At 39.1% G+C, this 12,757-nt stretch overlaps 1 protein-coding gene across 1 annotated transcript; it reads left to right on the forward strand.

Moving 5' to 3' along the window:
* Positions 1 to 9,551: 9,551 nt before the first annotated feature.
* LOC101242713 (four-jointed box protein 1-like) lies at positions 9,552 to 12,611 on the forward strand. Its single transcript, XM_026840931.1, has 5 exons — positions 9,552 to 9,834; positions 10,350 to 10,488; positions 11,071 to 11,247; positions 11,705 to 11,867; positions 12,295 to 12,611. The coding sequence occupies exons 1-5, from the start codon at positions 9,662 to 9,664 to the stop codon at positions 12,609 to 12,611; spliced, it is 969 nt and encodes a 322-aa protein (XP_026696732.1). The 5' UTR covers positions 9,552 to 9,661.
* Positions 12,612 to 12,757: the final 146 nt, after the last annotated feature.

Consider the following 12,757-nt stretch of genomic DNA (forward strand, 5'->3'; position numbering starts at 1 on the left):
TACAACGGTCTATGGAAGTCGTGAGGATACGGAGAATGCTCTTGTTTTTTTATAAAATGAGACAAAAAAGTAGAATAAAAAATTGTCTCATATTCCCCCACTCTATTAAACTACAATCGTGGATAAGTTACTGCGCAAACAAAGCTATAATTGCGTTAAAGCGATAAAGCTAAAAGAGAGTGAAAGTTTACTTAACCCCACGTTCAAAGCTCCGCCACAATGCGCTGAAATAGATATGATGTCAAATGCTATGCGACGGCGTAGGAAGTGTACAATTCTCACTGTCTGAGGGGATTACAGCAGTCGCGTAACCGCCCATATATACAACGCCCGGTAAGCCAACTGATAAGGTCGCCAGCATACGTATCTTATACTCGTTAACCACATCTTATATTCATATGATTTACAAGCTATGTCGCCCCGATGAGCAAATACAACTTCGAGCAAACCGGAAAGTGACGGCGAGGCCACTGTTATGCAAAACGACAGTGTCGTAGCGTTTTCTCCGCTAGAAAAACATCACCAATCTTGCAATCTGTTAACTGATACATTTTACAGAATCGTTGAAATAGGATGATTGAGCGAAATTCTTTTCCGAGTATCGCGTCCTATAACAACTACAGGTGCCCTATGAAAACATTCGCTGAACGCCGTTTTCTGGGAGTGCATATTCACCCGCGTTATCAGTAATTCCCACGATACAGTTCAAAGACACGCAGCAAATACTTCTATTCCCTAATCACAAAAACATATTTTTTCACATACAATGTGAACGTAAAAGTCCAACAGTGTTTTCAAAAGATAACGTCATAAATTACGTCATGAAATACGTCACGAAATACGTCAGTTAAGTAAATGCGCCACAAGTCGGATTGAGCAACCTATAATTAGTATTGTTTAGCAAACACTTATTACCAAAGCGCTGCGACCAAGTCCACTGTAGGCTCACAATAATTCCGTTGTTTAACCTGCAATTATTGTCTCCCGTAACCCCGCGCGGTCGAATGACTTATAATCAAGCGGTGGTAATGACTCGCTGTTGACCTTGTACAGGATCAACCAAGTAATCGCCTTTTGTGCCAAAAACACGTAACGGCCCCTAACTATTGTAACCGCTCCTTTCGATTATTTTCTGCTCAAACCTAAATTTCAAGCTACATGCAAATGCCCAGCGATTAAAAGTCGGTTGAGCTTTCAGCTAAACCTTTCATAATAAACATTCTACAGCAATCCAGCCGTCGCTCGGGCTTGTTCGCAGTCGAAGCAGTTTAACTTAAGACCATAAGTGCCTGTTGGCAGATAAGACTCCGCCTTGGCATCACTTCGCCCACTTACGTCTGACTGGTGACGTGGGCCAGCAGGGAAAGTCCCCCAAGGGAGAACGGTTTCAGCTGCCGGCTTGAGCGTCGGGATTGCGTTACACGCCAGCTGCGTGCAGCTATAAAGAGCATTGGGTTGCTAAACTTGGATTCACATTTGCTTACAACATAAAAACTAAGTCGTTTACAAATACAAACAGATTGACGGTGCACCACAAATATAACATTAGCAATATTGGCTAACACGGATAGGAGTGTCTTATAATGTAAACACATGAGTCTTAAATCCAATAGTGATGTTTCAGCATGTATTGCATGCAGTTCAATCTAAAATATGCGACCTTGAGGTCCCGGAAACGATATCAACACCGCCAAATCCAAATATTTGTATCATTGTCAAAGTTACTGAATTGGCCCTTGGCGGAACCAACATGGCGACAAAATTTAAGCCAAATCCGAGCAATTTACCGGCGCGCTGTGGCGGTGGGGTCTCATATAACAGCTATTAGAATGTAGGATCTGGTCTGGTGCTACGAAAACGTAACAAAAATTGAGTCCAGCGAATTTTATCATAAAGAAGATTTATACTTCGCCTAAATGGCATCGTTAGTCGTCTCCTAAAAATACAGATTTCGATTTTATCCTAATTGTGTTTTTTACACAAGAATCGTCCTGCCCCATGAGCCCTGCATCAGGGTGGTAGATTCACGGAGTTTATTACAGTTTTAGAAATATCTGTTTATTTTCTCTGTGCGGGGGCGGTATGCATATACAGGGTACAAACATGTCGCTGAAGCCGGAATTCCGTTTGAGATGATACGAATGCTGGAAGCTAATAAATCATGGGCCGACTTCACGGGGGTGTTATTGAAAAGCAAATACGTTCCCGCTTTAAAAGGAAAGTCAACCGTGTAGGTTAAGATCAAACAATTCAATATTGGACATCAAACGGCGAAGATAATGCAAACGTAGGTTGAGCAAATTTACCAACGTTGACTAAATAGTGATTTGATAATTTTACCAATCTTACAAACCCTAAATGCATCAGTAAATATTTGACTTAGTAAGGCTGCGCGATTGACGCCAAAGCTTAGCCCGCAAACAAGTAAGTAGCGAAATATCCTCTCTAAAAACTAAGCTGATTGCATTACAAGGCCTGCCGTATTCGCTGGCTTACACAGTCAAATTTATCAGTTAATTTCAGTATATTTACCAAAAACTAACATTGATTTTAAAACCGCAGAGTAACCTCGCCTCTTCTGCCGCCTGTTTGCCGTGTTTGCGAAATTAGTTTAAAAACAAACCAACTACAAGTACCATCTAAGCTTGCTGCTATAATATTTACAAACCTAGAGTTGTTCAGTATGTATATATAGCAGTACAGTGTTATGGTTCATAAGACCGAACTGTCACGTTGCTGAGCCCAGCGTCTCGCCTTAGGGATCTGTTTTAAACCGACCCTGCCTGTTGAAGTGATTTGCCTTTTTCTTTTCACCGGAAGACAACGAACGACCGCGATATTTTATGTGCAAACATTATATCCATACTCTCGCTTATTCTGAGTTACCTTTAGTCTAGTTGTTTAAGTGTTTTACTTTTGACTTGTAAAATCACAGTCATTATCATAGCACGATCAAGCATACGCTTTGCTCGCTTCCTTCTGATACAAAAGTAATAGAACCCCACGCCTCGCGATCAAAGTAATTCGATTATTATGGATCTTAGAGTCCCTTCGTTCAATACCTCGCATTCAATTTTCTTTGTCGATAAAAGCGCGATCTTTTTTGTAATTTTTAACATCACGTCATATCTTTTGTCATTTCGGCTTTAACGTCTCGGTTCGGTGGATTTCGGAAGCTAATCTAAAAGACGTTAGCCGCAACTATCTCTTGGCCCGCTTACGTTAAATCCACCCAACGCCTAATGCTGCATCGTCGAGCCGTGAATTTGCAGCGATTATCACGAATATGTTTGCGGAGGGGTAAGAGAAAGGTGAGTGGGCGGCGCATATAATTCGGTCCATCGCTGCTTTCAAATTGAGGAGTAAATATCAACGTCGCGACGACAGAACAACGGACACCACTGCTACCAACTTATGGTCACAAATTGTTAAGGGCGATGACATTATTGCTTTGAAAAGAATACAGCGTGGCATTCTAGCCCGACCTTGCGCATGAGGTCTTCGTTTCTGAGCCGCGAGCAGGGGAATGACGAAGTATCCTGGCTCGTCGAAACCGGAAACCGATGCGGTGTGTTCGTCTGGATTCGTCGGTGGGAAAGAATCGCGCTTGTTTCACGGGTATTACGTCATAATAGTTATTGTTCTATAGACATCGATGGGAAGCGCTGTGCAACTCGCATGGGAATTTAAAAGTTTTCGAACACCGAAACCGAACCGCGCCGGAAGAACGCTGCGCGTCGCCAAATCGCGTCTCCCGGGTGCGATTTGGAATCAAAGCCGACCTCAAATCGAATTTGCGTCGATTTGCGAAGAAACGTCGAAAAGTTCGCAAAGTGCTATCGCTTGTAACCTCGCCAATGACGCAAGAGGGTAAATCGAATATAGACGTTATTTCCTGCAGTCGTAGCCAGTGAATAGACGTTTTGTACCACGCCCTATATGTATACACACCGACCGCCGGTACCACATTATCTGGCGAACGAGAATGCTCAGCAAACATCTGGACACGTGTATTGGACATGACGTCACATTGCGACAGCGTCCCGAATATGAGGTTGTTTAAACACTGGTTAACCGTAGCCTGGCAAATGTTAACCCGTGACCGCTAACTATATGTAATTGTATAATATATTGGGATAAGATGAAGACGCCAAATGAGTTACGTTATAAATGCTATACTTCCCATAGTAGGGTGGGGAAGATGGGACACCTTAAGCACACAATATCCAAATATCCTGATCGTGTTTTAAACAATTAACAACGGTCTATGAAAGTCGTGAGGATATGGTTTATAATTCCTTGAATGTTCTTTGGTTACTGCCAAATGGGACGAGAACATTAACACAGTTTAAACGTGTCCCATCTTCCCCAACCCTACTATATAAAATTGTATAATATAATAAAATAAAGACGCCAAATGAGTAACACTAAGAATGCTACTTTATAAATTGCTTATAATTCTTCAAAAGTATCTTATATATTGAGTTAAGTTGATGTAATTCTGTTGGTAATTACATCAAACACGTCGTTTTTTTTTATTTACGGTGCTGATTCGCTTTATAATATAGTAGGATAGGGGAAGATGGGACACCTTTTCATTTTATTTTCCCGTCTCATTTGGCAGTGAACAAGGAACATTCAAAGAATTATAAAACCATATATGCTCACAACTCCTGTAGACCGTTGTTAATTGTTTAAAACACGATCAAATTATTCGGATATTATATACTAAAGATCTTCCTCTACCCTACTATATCACAGATTAAGCGAAATAAAGAACAAAAACATATAGAATATCATCCAGTGATTTAGTGTTTTCAACAATGCTCGCTGTTGTGTAAGCACTGATTTACTTTTTGCAGATAATCTTCTACGTCATTTTATAAATTTTGCAATCTTGATTAATTTTAAAATAATCGAATCAGCATCTTATGTAAACAGTGATCGATATTTTCCGATATTCTTTGTTAGAGTTTTATCAAAGCAAAAATGCCACGTATTTATAATTAAAACAAAAGTGTTTTTTGATCAGTTTCAATATAAGCATGAACGCTCATATATGCAATGCATATTGCACGTTTCGGATTTATTTTTAACCTAATTTAAAATCGCTCAAGATGATTTTATGTTTTTAAAGTAAACCGTACAGTAAGAGGTGGGGGAAGATGGGACACCTATCATTCTATTTTCTTGTTCCATTCAGTGGTTTAAACAAAGAACAATCAAAAAATTATAAAAAACGGATCCTCACGACTCTATAGTGGACCGTTGTTAATTGTTTGAAATAGGATCAGGATATTTTGATATTATGTGCTAAAGGTGTCCCATCTTACCCCCTGTATCATATGAAATGAAAACGATATTTTACATACGGGCTGTCAGGCTCGTATTGAGACCTTAAATTGCTTCAGATCCTAAAATCCCTTAATTTCTCACAGTCTTGGTTCGCCCAAATACACACAACATGTGGCATTCGGGTAAAAATCTTGATGTTATGAAATATTTATCCCACCATGTGAGGTGACGTAATGGTGACGTAATATAAACGAGTAAAGGCAGTCCATGATTGTCGGTTCTGTAAAAATTGGCGAATGGTTTAGTAACACGGGGTCTGCTACGCTTTTTGGGGTCTATAAAATAAAGTAGTGGCAAAAATGCAGCCATTGTAAAACAAATTGAGGAAAAATCGTTTTTACAACAAATTAGAGACGAAAAAAGTTTATTTAAAGTATAGAAGCAAAAAAGCATTTTAAAATAAATTGGTACAATAAACATACGTTTTTTAAACAAATTTATGACAAAAAAAACTGTTTTTGTGGTTGTATTTAGATCACGTGCACATAGACAAGTAAAGGGGGCAAGACGGGAAATCTAGAATTTGCGAAACGCCATCTGTCTGAAATGTGGTTTTAGGCAAAACGCGTGGGCGAGTTACTAACACACAATCTTACCACCTCGGTGATCCATAAGGCGATTATTTTTATTGAAAGCAAACCTTGAATCAATGTTCGCCTACCGTTCAGTTCTTGGTACTTGCACGAGTGCGTATTAAGACGACAAAACGGTTGTGACGTCATATGGATGCGCGAAATTGGCCCTTATGTAAAGGTAGCATTCAGACACCCTTGTGTAAGATTATTATCGATCAATAAGATCTTAAATCGGATGACCGCTGGGCTATTCAGACTTGCCACAAAAGATTTATTTTATCCCCGCCATGGTAAATGTTAAATACAATAGAAATCACACAGCTTAGACATCCCGCGCGTTTATTTTTAGCATATTAACTGCCATGTACAGATTTAGTGGGTCGTTACAACCATCATTATGCTCTGTATTCTCACTTAACAGGTGGCGGTATTGCTATAAGCTGTAAACAACGTTGGGGGTAGATCTTATATGACCGTGTATTGAACAGAACGTCACGTTTACAATCAGTGTCGCAGCCAAGGGAGGGAGAAATTATAAAAAAAAGTAACGTTTTTTTAAACTACGTCCCTATTTTTTCGGGCAGTATAACTGTATTTTATCGCTTTTCAGGGGGGCGAAATTATAAAATAAATGAAAAAATGAACATATTTTTAACACCGGTCCGTTATTTTTTCGGGCTGTGCCATTGTTTACATTCATAGCCGTGTATTGAGCAGATCGTCACGTTTATATTCATTGCCAGCCAAACAAGAACAGATTTCGCTTGGGCCTTGTCACCTCGATATGTGAAAGGTACTCCTATATAGACCCCATCGATTCTTAAACGACAACAGACCGTGTTTTACTTTCACTTATGGCCGCAGAATGTTTACACTGCCCATATAATGAAAGGTCGAGTTAGGATTTCGCTCTAAGGCAATTGTGAGCGATGTGTTTACCCTAAGCCCTAAATCCGCTGACCCGTTTCTGTTTAACGTTACGCAAACTTAAATAACTCGGAACCTACGTTTGAACTGTGTAGGCGCGCGGGGCTGTCGAATTTTAGAAGCTTAGTATAACCACAACGCCCCGATACATTCTTGTTGTCGCGCATACGGAATTCCGCAACAGACAAAAAATGCTACGGGCGAAACAGGTGCAACCAAATTTGTAGGGCATGCCGCAGGTCGAATTACTTTTACCAAATTCCTGTTGTTTTTAATATAAACTCAAATGGGAACTACACAGCAAAAGTGCAGCGGACGTCTGATTTTAGAGAACCGAGCACTGAGACGGTTACGGAGGCCGCACACGTCTGTTACGTGAGGTGCCCGTGAAACGCCGGCAACAGGTCACAGTTCGGGCGTGCAGTTCTTTGTATTCGTCACACAATGTAACTATGACGTAAGCGCGAGGACTGTGACGCCATGGACACATTGTTGAGTGCGTACACCAAATTTTGAAACAAAGCACCTGAAAACAATTGAACTTTCTGTAAACAACAAAATACCTTGAGTCCAAATTACATATATAGTAGGGTGGGGGGAAGATAGGACACCTTTAGCACATAATATCCAAATATCTTGAATCCTGATCGTGTTTTAAACAAATAACAACGGTCTATGGGAGTCGTGAGGATGTGGTTTTAATATTTCTTTGAATATTCTTTATTTACTACCAAATGGGACGAGAAAGTAGAATAAAAAGGTGTCCCATCTTCCCCCACCCAACTATTTTATTATAAAAGTCTAAATTTACACGAAAGGATTATTAAAAGTCTTACCGGATCCGCAAAATATTGTAAACTTTAAATCGCAATAAATTTAATTTCTCCACCATCTGAAATAACTGATAGTTTATCACCTCTGGTTTTAGAAAGTCGGCTTTGACTGGTACATGTTTGTATAAAAGGGGTCAGGTTTGTATTGTTTTAGCGATCTTATTTTTATATTTCTACACTAAAAGATAAACTCGGCTTTTGGAAAACACGATCAAGATATTTGGATATTATGGGCCAAAGGTGTCCCTTCTTACCCCACAGTACTTTTAAGTTGGTGCAATTTGTCAACATTATTGTTAAATTTAATAAAGAGGCTTAACAACCGATATGATGTCCCACAAAGGCGCCTTAACCGAATGCGACTCAATCGACACTTAATAATAAATCACGCCAGACAAACTCGCCATCCTTGAAGTATAGGCTAGAATTGCTGGATTTTAAAACAAATTTTGAAGTCTTATTCATCTCTTAAATAATGGGCCTATATTATTTTTAAAATACAAGTTGTGAGTTGAACGGAATAAAATGTATTAGTTTAAGATTATTCTTAGGCTTATAATAGAGTGGCCAAATCTGCTTTCACACTAAAGATTATAACCTTAATTTTGAAGAGGACGTTTTTAAACCCTCAAAATTTAGTTAATAGTATAAAGAGTGTTATTGTCATAAACGGGCTTTTTATTTGACCGAAAAAAAATTTTCTAAATTTGACAAAAAGGGATCATAATTTTTGACCAATAATAACACAGCTATGATACCCGTAATCAAATTGGTAGTGAACATGTACCTCCATAATGTTTTTCTCCATGCTACCCCACCTTACCGCAATTGTTGAAGAGAAATCATATTACCCATATTGGCAGACAAGTTCAATTATCAATTGCCCAATTTTCGTCGAACCGGTTGTGTATTTGACGAATCCACCACAAGGGACCGTCTGTTGTACGCTTCAGTGCCATTTGCGTCACTAATATAGCTTTGCGAGCAAAGAAGACATTATTTCCTACTAAACGTCGGTCTGTATCTGTTTATCGGATGTTTTTGAAAACAGCAGATGCCTCAGATTTAGTTGCCATTCAATGCAACAGGCCCGTGAAATAGCTTCCACGACCACAAAGACTTGATTAAATTACCCGATCCGTTACCACGCGAATTAAGCATACAACGTACCGGTTTAATTCCCTCTATTCTAACCTAACTTAAGAGCAACCTGTACAAATACTTTACAAAATATCAAAAGTGCTTGTTCCCAAGGCTCAGACGTGCTACTTCGTAATTAGACGTCGTAGTGTTGAAACTACTTCATTACTTTGTAGTCCCTTGGAGATGTAGGTTTATATATGCCGGTGCGAATCGCGTTCGTTTTGCCAATTTTCACGGGCTACAATCAGATGCGATTCACATTGTTAACCCACTATTAGCAGATACGGGAATGTCGTTTTTGTATTGAAGTGAAATCGGGTGGAAATTCTAACTCCCCGCTTATCAAAGCAATCATGTAGTTTGCTACGTTTGTTATCCCGGCAACATAACATAGTAAAGTGCAAGTAAGGCAAGCATAGAGCAAGTACCAAGGTAGTATGAAATTGTATATTAGCGTCGGGAAGATGGGACACCTTTAGAACATAATATTTAAATATTCTGATCGTGTTTTAAACAATTAACAACGGTCTGTGGGAGTCGTGAGGATACGGTTTTATAATTCTCTGAATGTTCTTTGTTTACTACCAAGTTCTCACGACTCCCATAGACCGTAGGTAAAGTTTAAAACACAAAAAAGTGTCCACACTTCCCCGACCCTACTATATATCAAAGCTAAAAGAACAAGAAATATAAAACACTTCATTAGTGTTATAATAATAAATTTTTCTAATTGTGTCTATCAAAAATTCCAGGAAGTTTCTTCAGTTAGACATGTATAGTTTACACTTGCAGCCATAGAAAGCAAGGTAATGGGAACAGTTTAAAATCATGTCAAAAACTATTCGTAGCTCCCTATGCCTTCTTTTCATTGTGATTTCTATATTCAACCTAATTCACTGGGGGATTTCCCTAAACCGCAACAGGGTGAAAATCAAGCAGTTAAACAAGGACACTGTGTTTGTGAGAATTGGTAACGAGTATTGTGGTCGTTTGAAAAATAGGTAAGATCACGTCATGTGTATTTTAGTTGCGCTTATGTCTGAGAATAAATGTCATCGTTTCAGTGATGTGTTCCCAAGTGACTGACTCGTTGGTGGTCGAGTCATAATAACTAAATGATACGTTTATGAAGAACAAATATAGCTCCGTTGGGTAAGACGAGACACCTTTAGCACATGATATCCAAATATCCTAATTGTGTTTTAAACAATTAACAATAGTCCAGAAAATAGAATGAAAAGGTGTCCCATCTTCCCCACCCTACTATAACTTAGAGAATTCATTTGTTTAGCTTCTCATAATAGATGTCTTGCATACATACATTAGTAGCACATCTGTGCGCATGGTATAACAGTGAAATGTGCGCAAGGTATGTCATGTGTAATGGGCCGTATATCGTGTTAATACAACCTGCATTAAGCTTGGTTAATGGAACTGTATATTGACATTAAAAACCGCCCTAAAAACCACCGTAAAAGCCGCCGTAAAGGCCGTGTTTTATTCGTGTTTATTGCAGGGCGTTAGAGACGAGAGAAGGAGACATATATTGCGCGAGATACAGAGAAAACATTGAATTTATTCGGGGGGAATATTACACCACGGTTCTTTCGTCTATACTTGGTATACGAAACACACCAGACGTTTACATTGAGCAGGCAAGCATATTTTAAACATGCTCAGGATATTGTCTGTCAATTGATTCCCGTGCGGTCTTTGGTTTTGTCTGGCTACACAAATTTTGCCGGGCATTCGTGCGTTACGAAAACGTTGCACCGGTTGCTTCCCAGAGAAAGTGTATTACGTGATCGGAATGTTTCGTTTAGTAGGTGTATAGTAGGGTGGGGAAGACGGGACACCATTTCGTGTTTTAAACAATTAACAACGGTCTATGGGAGAGTGAAGATAAGTTTTTTAATTCTTTGAAAGTTTTTGTTTACTAATAAATGGAACGAAAAAATAGAATAAAAAGGTGTCCCATCTTCCCCCTCCTTATACTCTAGTTACGTATTGAGTTACCGATGCCTATTTACAAATTAAAACATGCGTTTATTACCACTGAATCGAGCTGGAATTGTTTAGTTTTATTGCAATCCCGAAACATTATCGCGTAACTTTAAGCTGTAGTTACTTTTCCCAAGTTAAACACGCAGTAAACTAACTATCGGTCCACCATACGATACCAAATAATATCAAAAAAAATAAGTAAACATTAAAAAAAACATTAATTGTACTTGTAGGTCAAACCAGATGCCGAACTTTGGCTGCGCGTTTGGAAAAATCTAGAAGCTGCTGGCTGGCGCCCACTCGCGGTTGTGTCCATTACTCTTTTTATCCCCGATCTTCAGACGGTTGAGTTTCCGCCCTACCTAAAAGATTGCATCAACTGTAAATTGGACAAGGAGTACAATGAGGAGGCAAAGGGTTGAATATTAATTTAGTATAAACTTAATACAGTATCGTAAGGAAAGATGTTTTGAACAATTACCAACGGTCTATGGGAGTCGTGAGGATACGGTTTTGTAATTCTTTGAATGTTCTTTGTTTACTACTAAGCTTGACAAGAAGATAGAAATAAATAGTGTCCCATCTCCCCCCACCCGCCACCCTACTATATTTTGTTTATAATAGTTAATTATAGTGTTTTGGGAAAGAACACTGTTACCACATAATTATGTTTCCTCGTTGAGTTTTTTTATACAATTAAAAATGCTTTTGTAGGGTGGTGAGGATACGATTATGTAATTCTGTAAATAACATTTTACTACCAAATGGTACGATAAAAGAGAATGAAACATGGGCCATCTTACCCCAACTTACCAGAGAACTTATATCATGCCGACTTATGCTTAAAGTATTTATTAATATTTTCAGTTAACGCCCGAAGAAAGCAACTTTCTTACGCAGTGGAGTGACATGATTTTGCTTGATTACGTCACTGGTGACGTAGACCGCGTCATAGGTCACGTGCATAACCTTAAATGGGATGATCGTTCTTTTAACCGACCCGTGCATAATTTAATGAAGGACCAAGAAGGTAATACCGAGCAAGTTATTTCGCGTGCGTAAGACGTCAAGTTTTCAACTATACGCGTTTAGATCGTTGGAGATTGTAGAATGTCGAATAGGGCTGTGAAACTTTTATTAAGGCCAGATATAAATAAACTGGGTGAATCTTCTTGCAGGCCGAAGGCAGTTTAAATTTGGCACTTTTACGCCGTCGTCGCAGTTTTTACGCTTCGCAGGTTGCACACACGCATGATTAATATTATAGCTCTAATTTTTACACCCCAGTAGGGGTAATAGGTCGATTGTCGCCTAAATCCTAGGGCCCATGGCGTGCCATGCTGCAGGACCTCACCGACATAGAATAGAATAAAACACCCCAGTAATTGGTTTTATTCCAGCAGTCAATACCCTTAAAGCTAGATAAAAGCAGCCATAAAATTTACACAATTTCGCAGGTTCTCTATATTTCTTTGACAACGAATCAGCTTTCGGACACAGCTACCGCTTGCTGGCGCGCTACCAGACTCTCCATGACGTCACGCTTAAGCGGGTTTGTGTCTTTTCGAGAAGAACCAAAAAGAAACTGACAGAACTCGCCGAAAAAAGCGTTGACGTTTTAAAAGAAAATTTCAGAGGCACCGAATTGGTTCCACCGCTGCCCGAAAAAGATATTTTGACTTTAAAAACGAGATTATTAGAAGCTGACACACACGTTCGGTTAGGATGCTCGTACAATACGCCGTATTTTCTCTACCCAACATCAGAGTCATAAAGACTTTTTACAGTTGACGTAAATGATAAATATTCTATCAAAATATGCTCCATAGGCGTATTTTAAGACTCAAAAGTTCTTTTTAGTTTCGTATTTTACAACACAAGAAAAGCTTCTCTCTGGCGTTACGTTATGTAGGTCTGGGG

The sequence above is a fragment of the Ciona intestinalis genome, chromosome 2 (genome assembly GCF_000224145.3).
Source record: "Ciona intestinalis chromosome 2, KH, whole genome shotgun sequence".
NCBI classification, from domain to species: domain Eukaryota; kingdom Metazoa; phylum Chordata; class Ascidiacea; order Phlebobranchia; family Cionidae; genus Ciona; species Ciona intestinalis.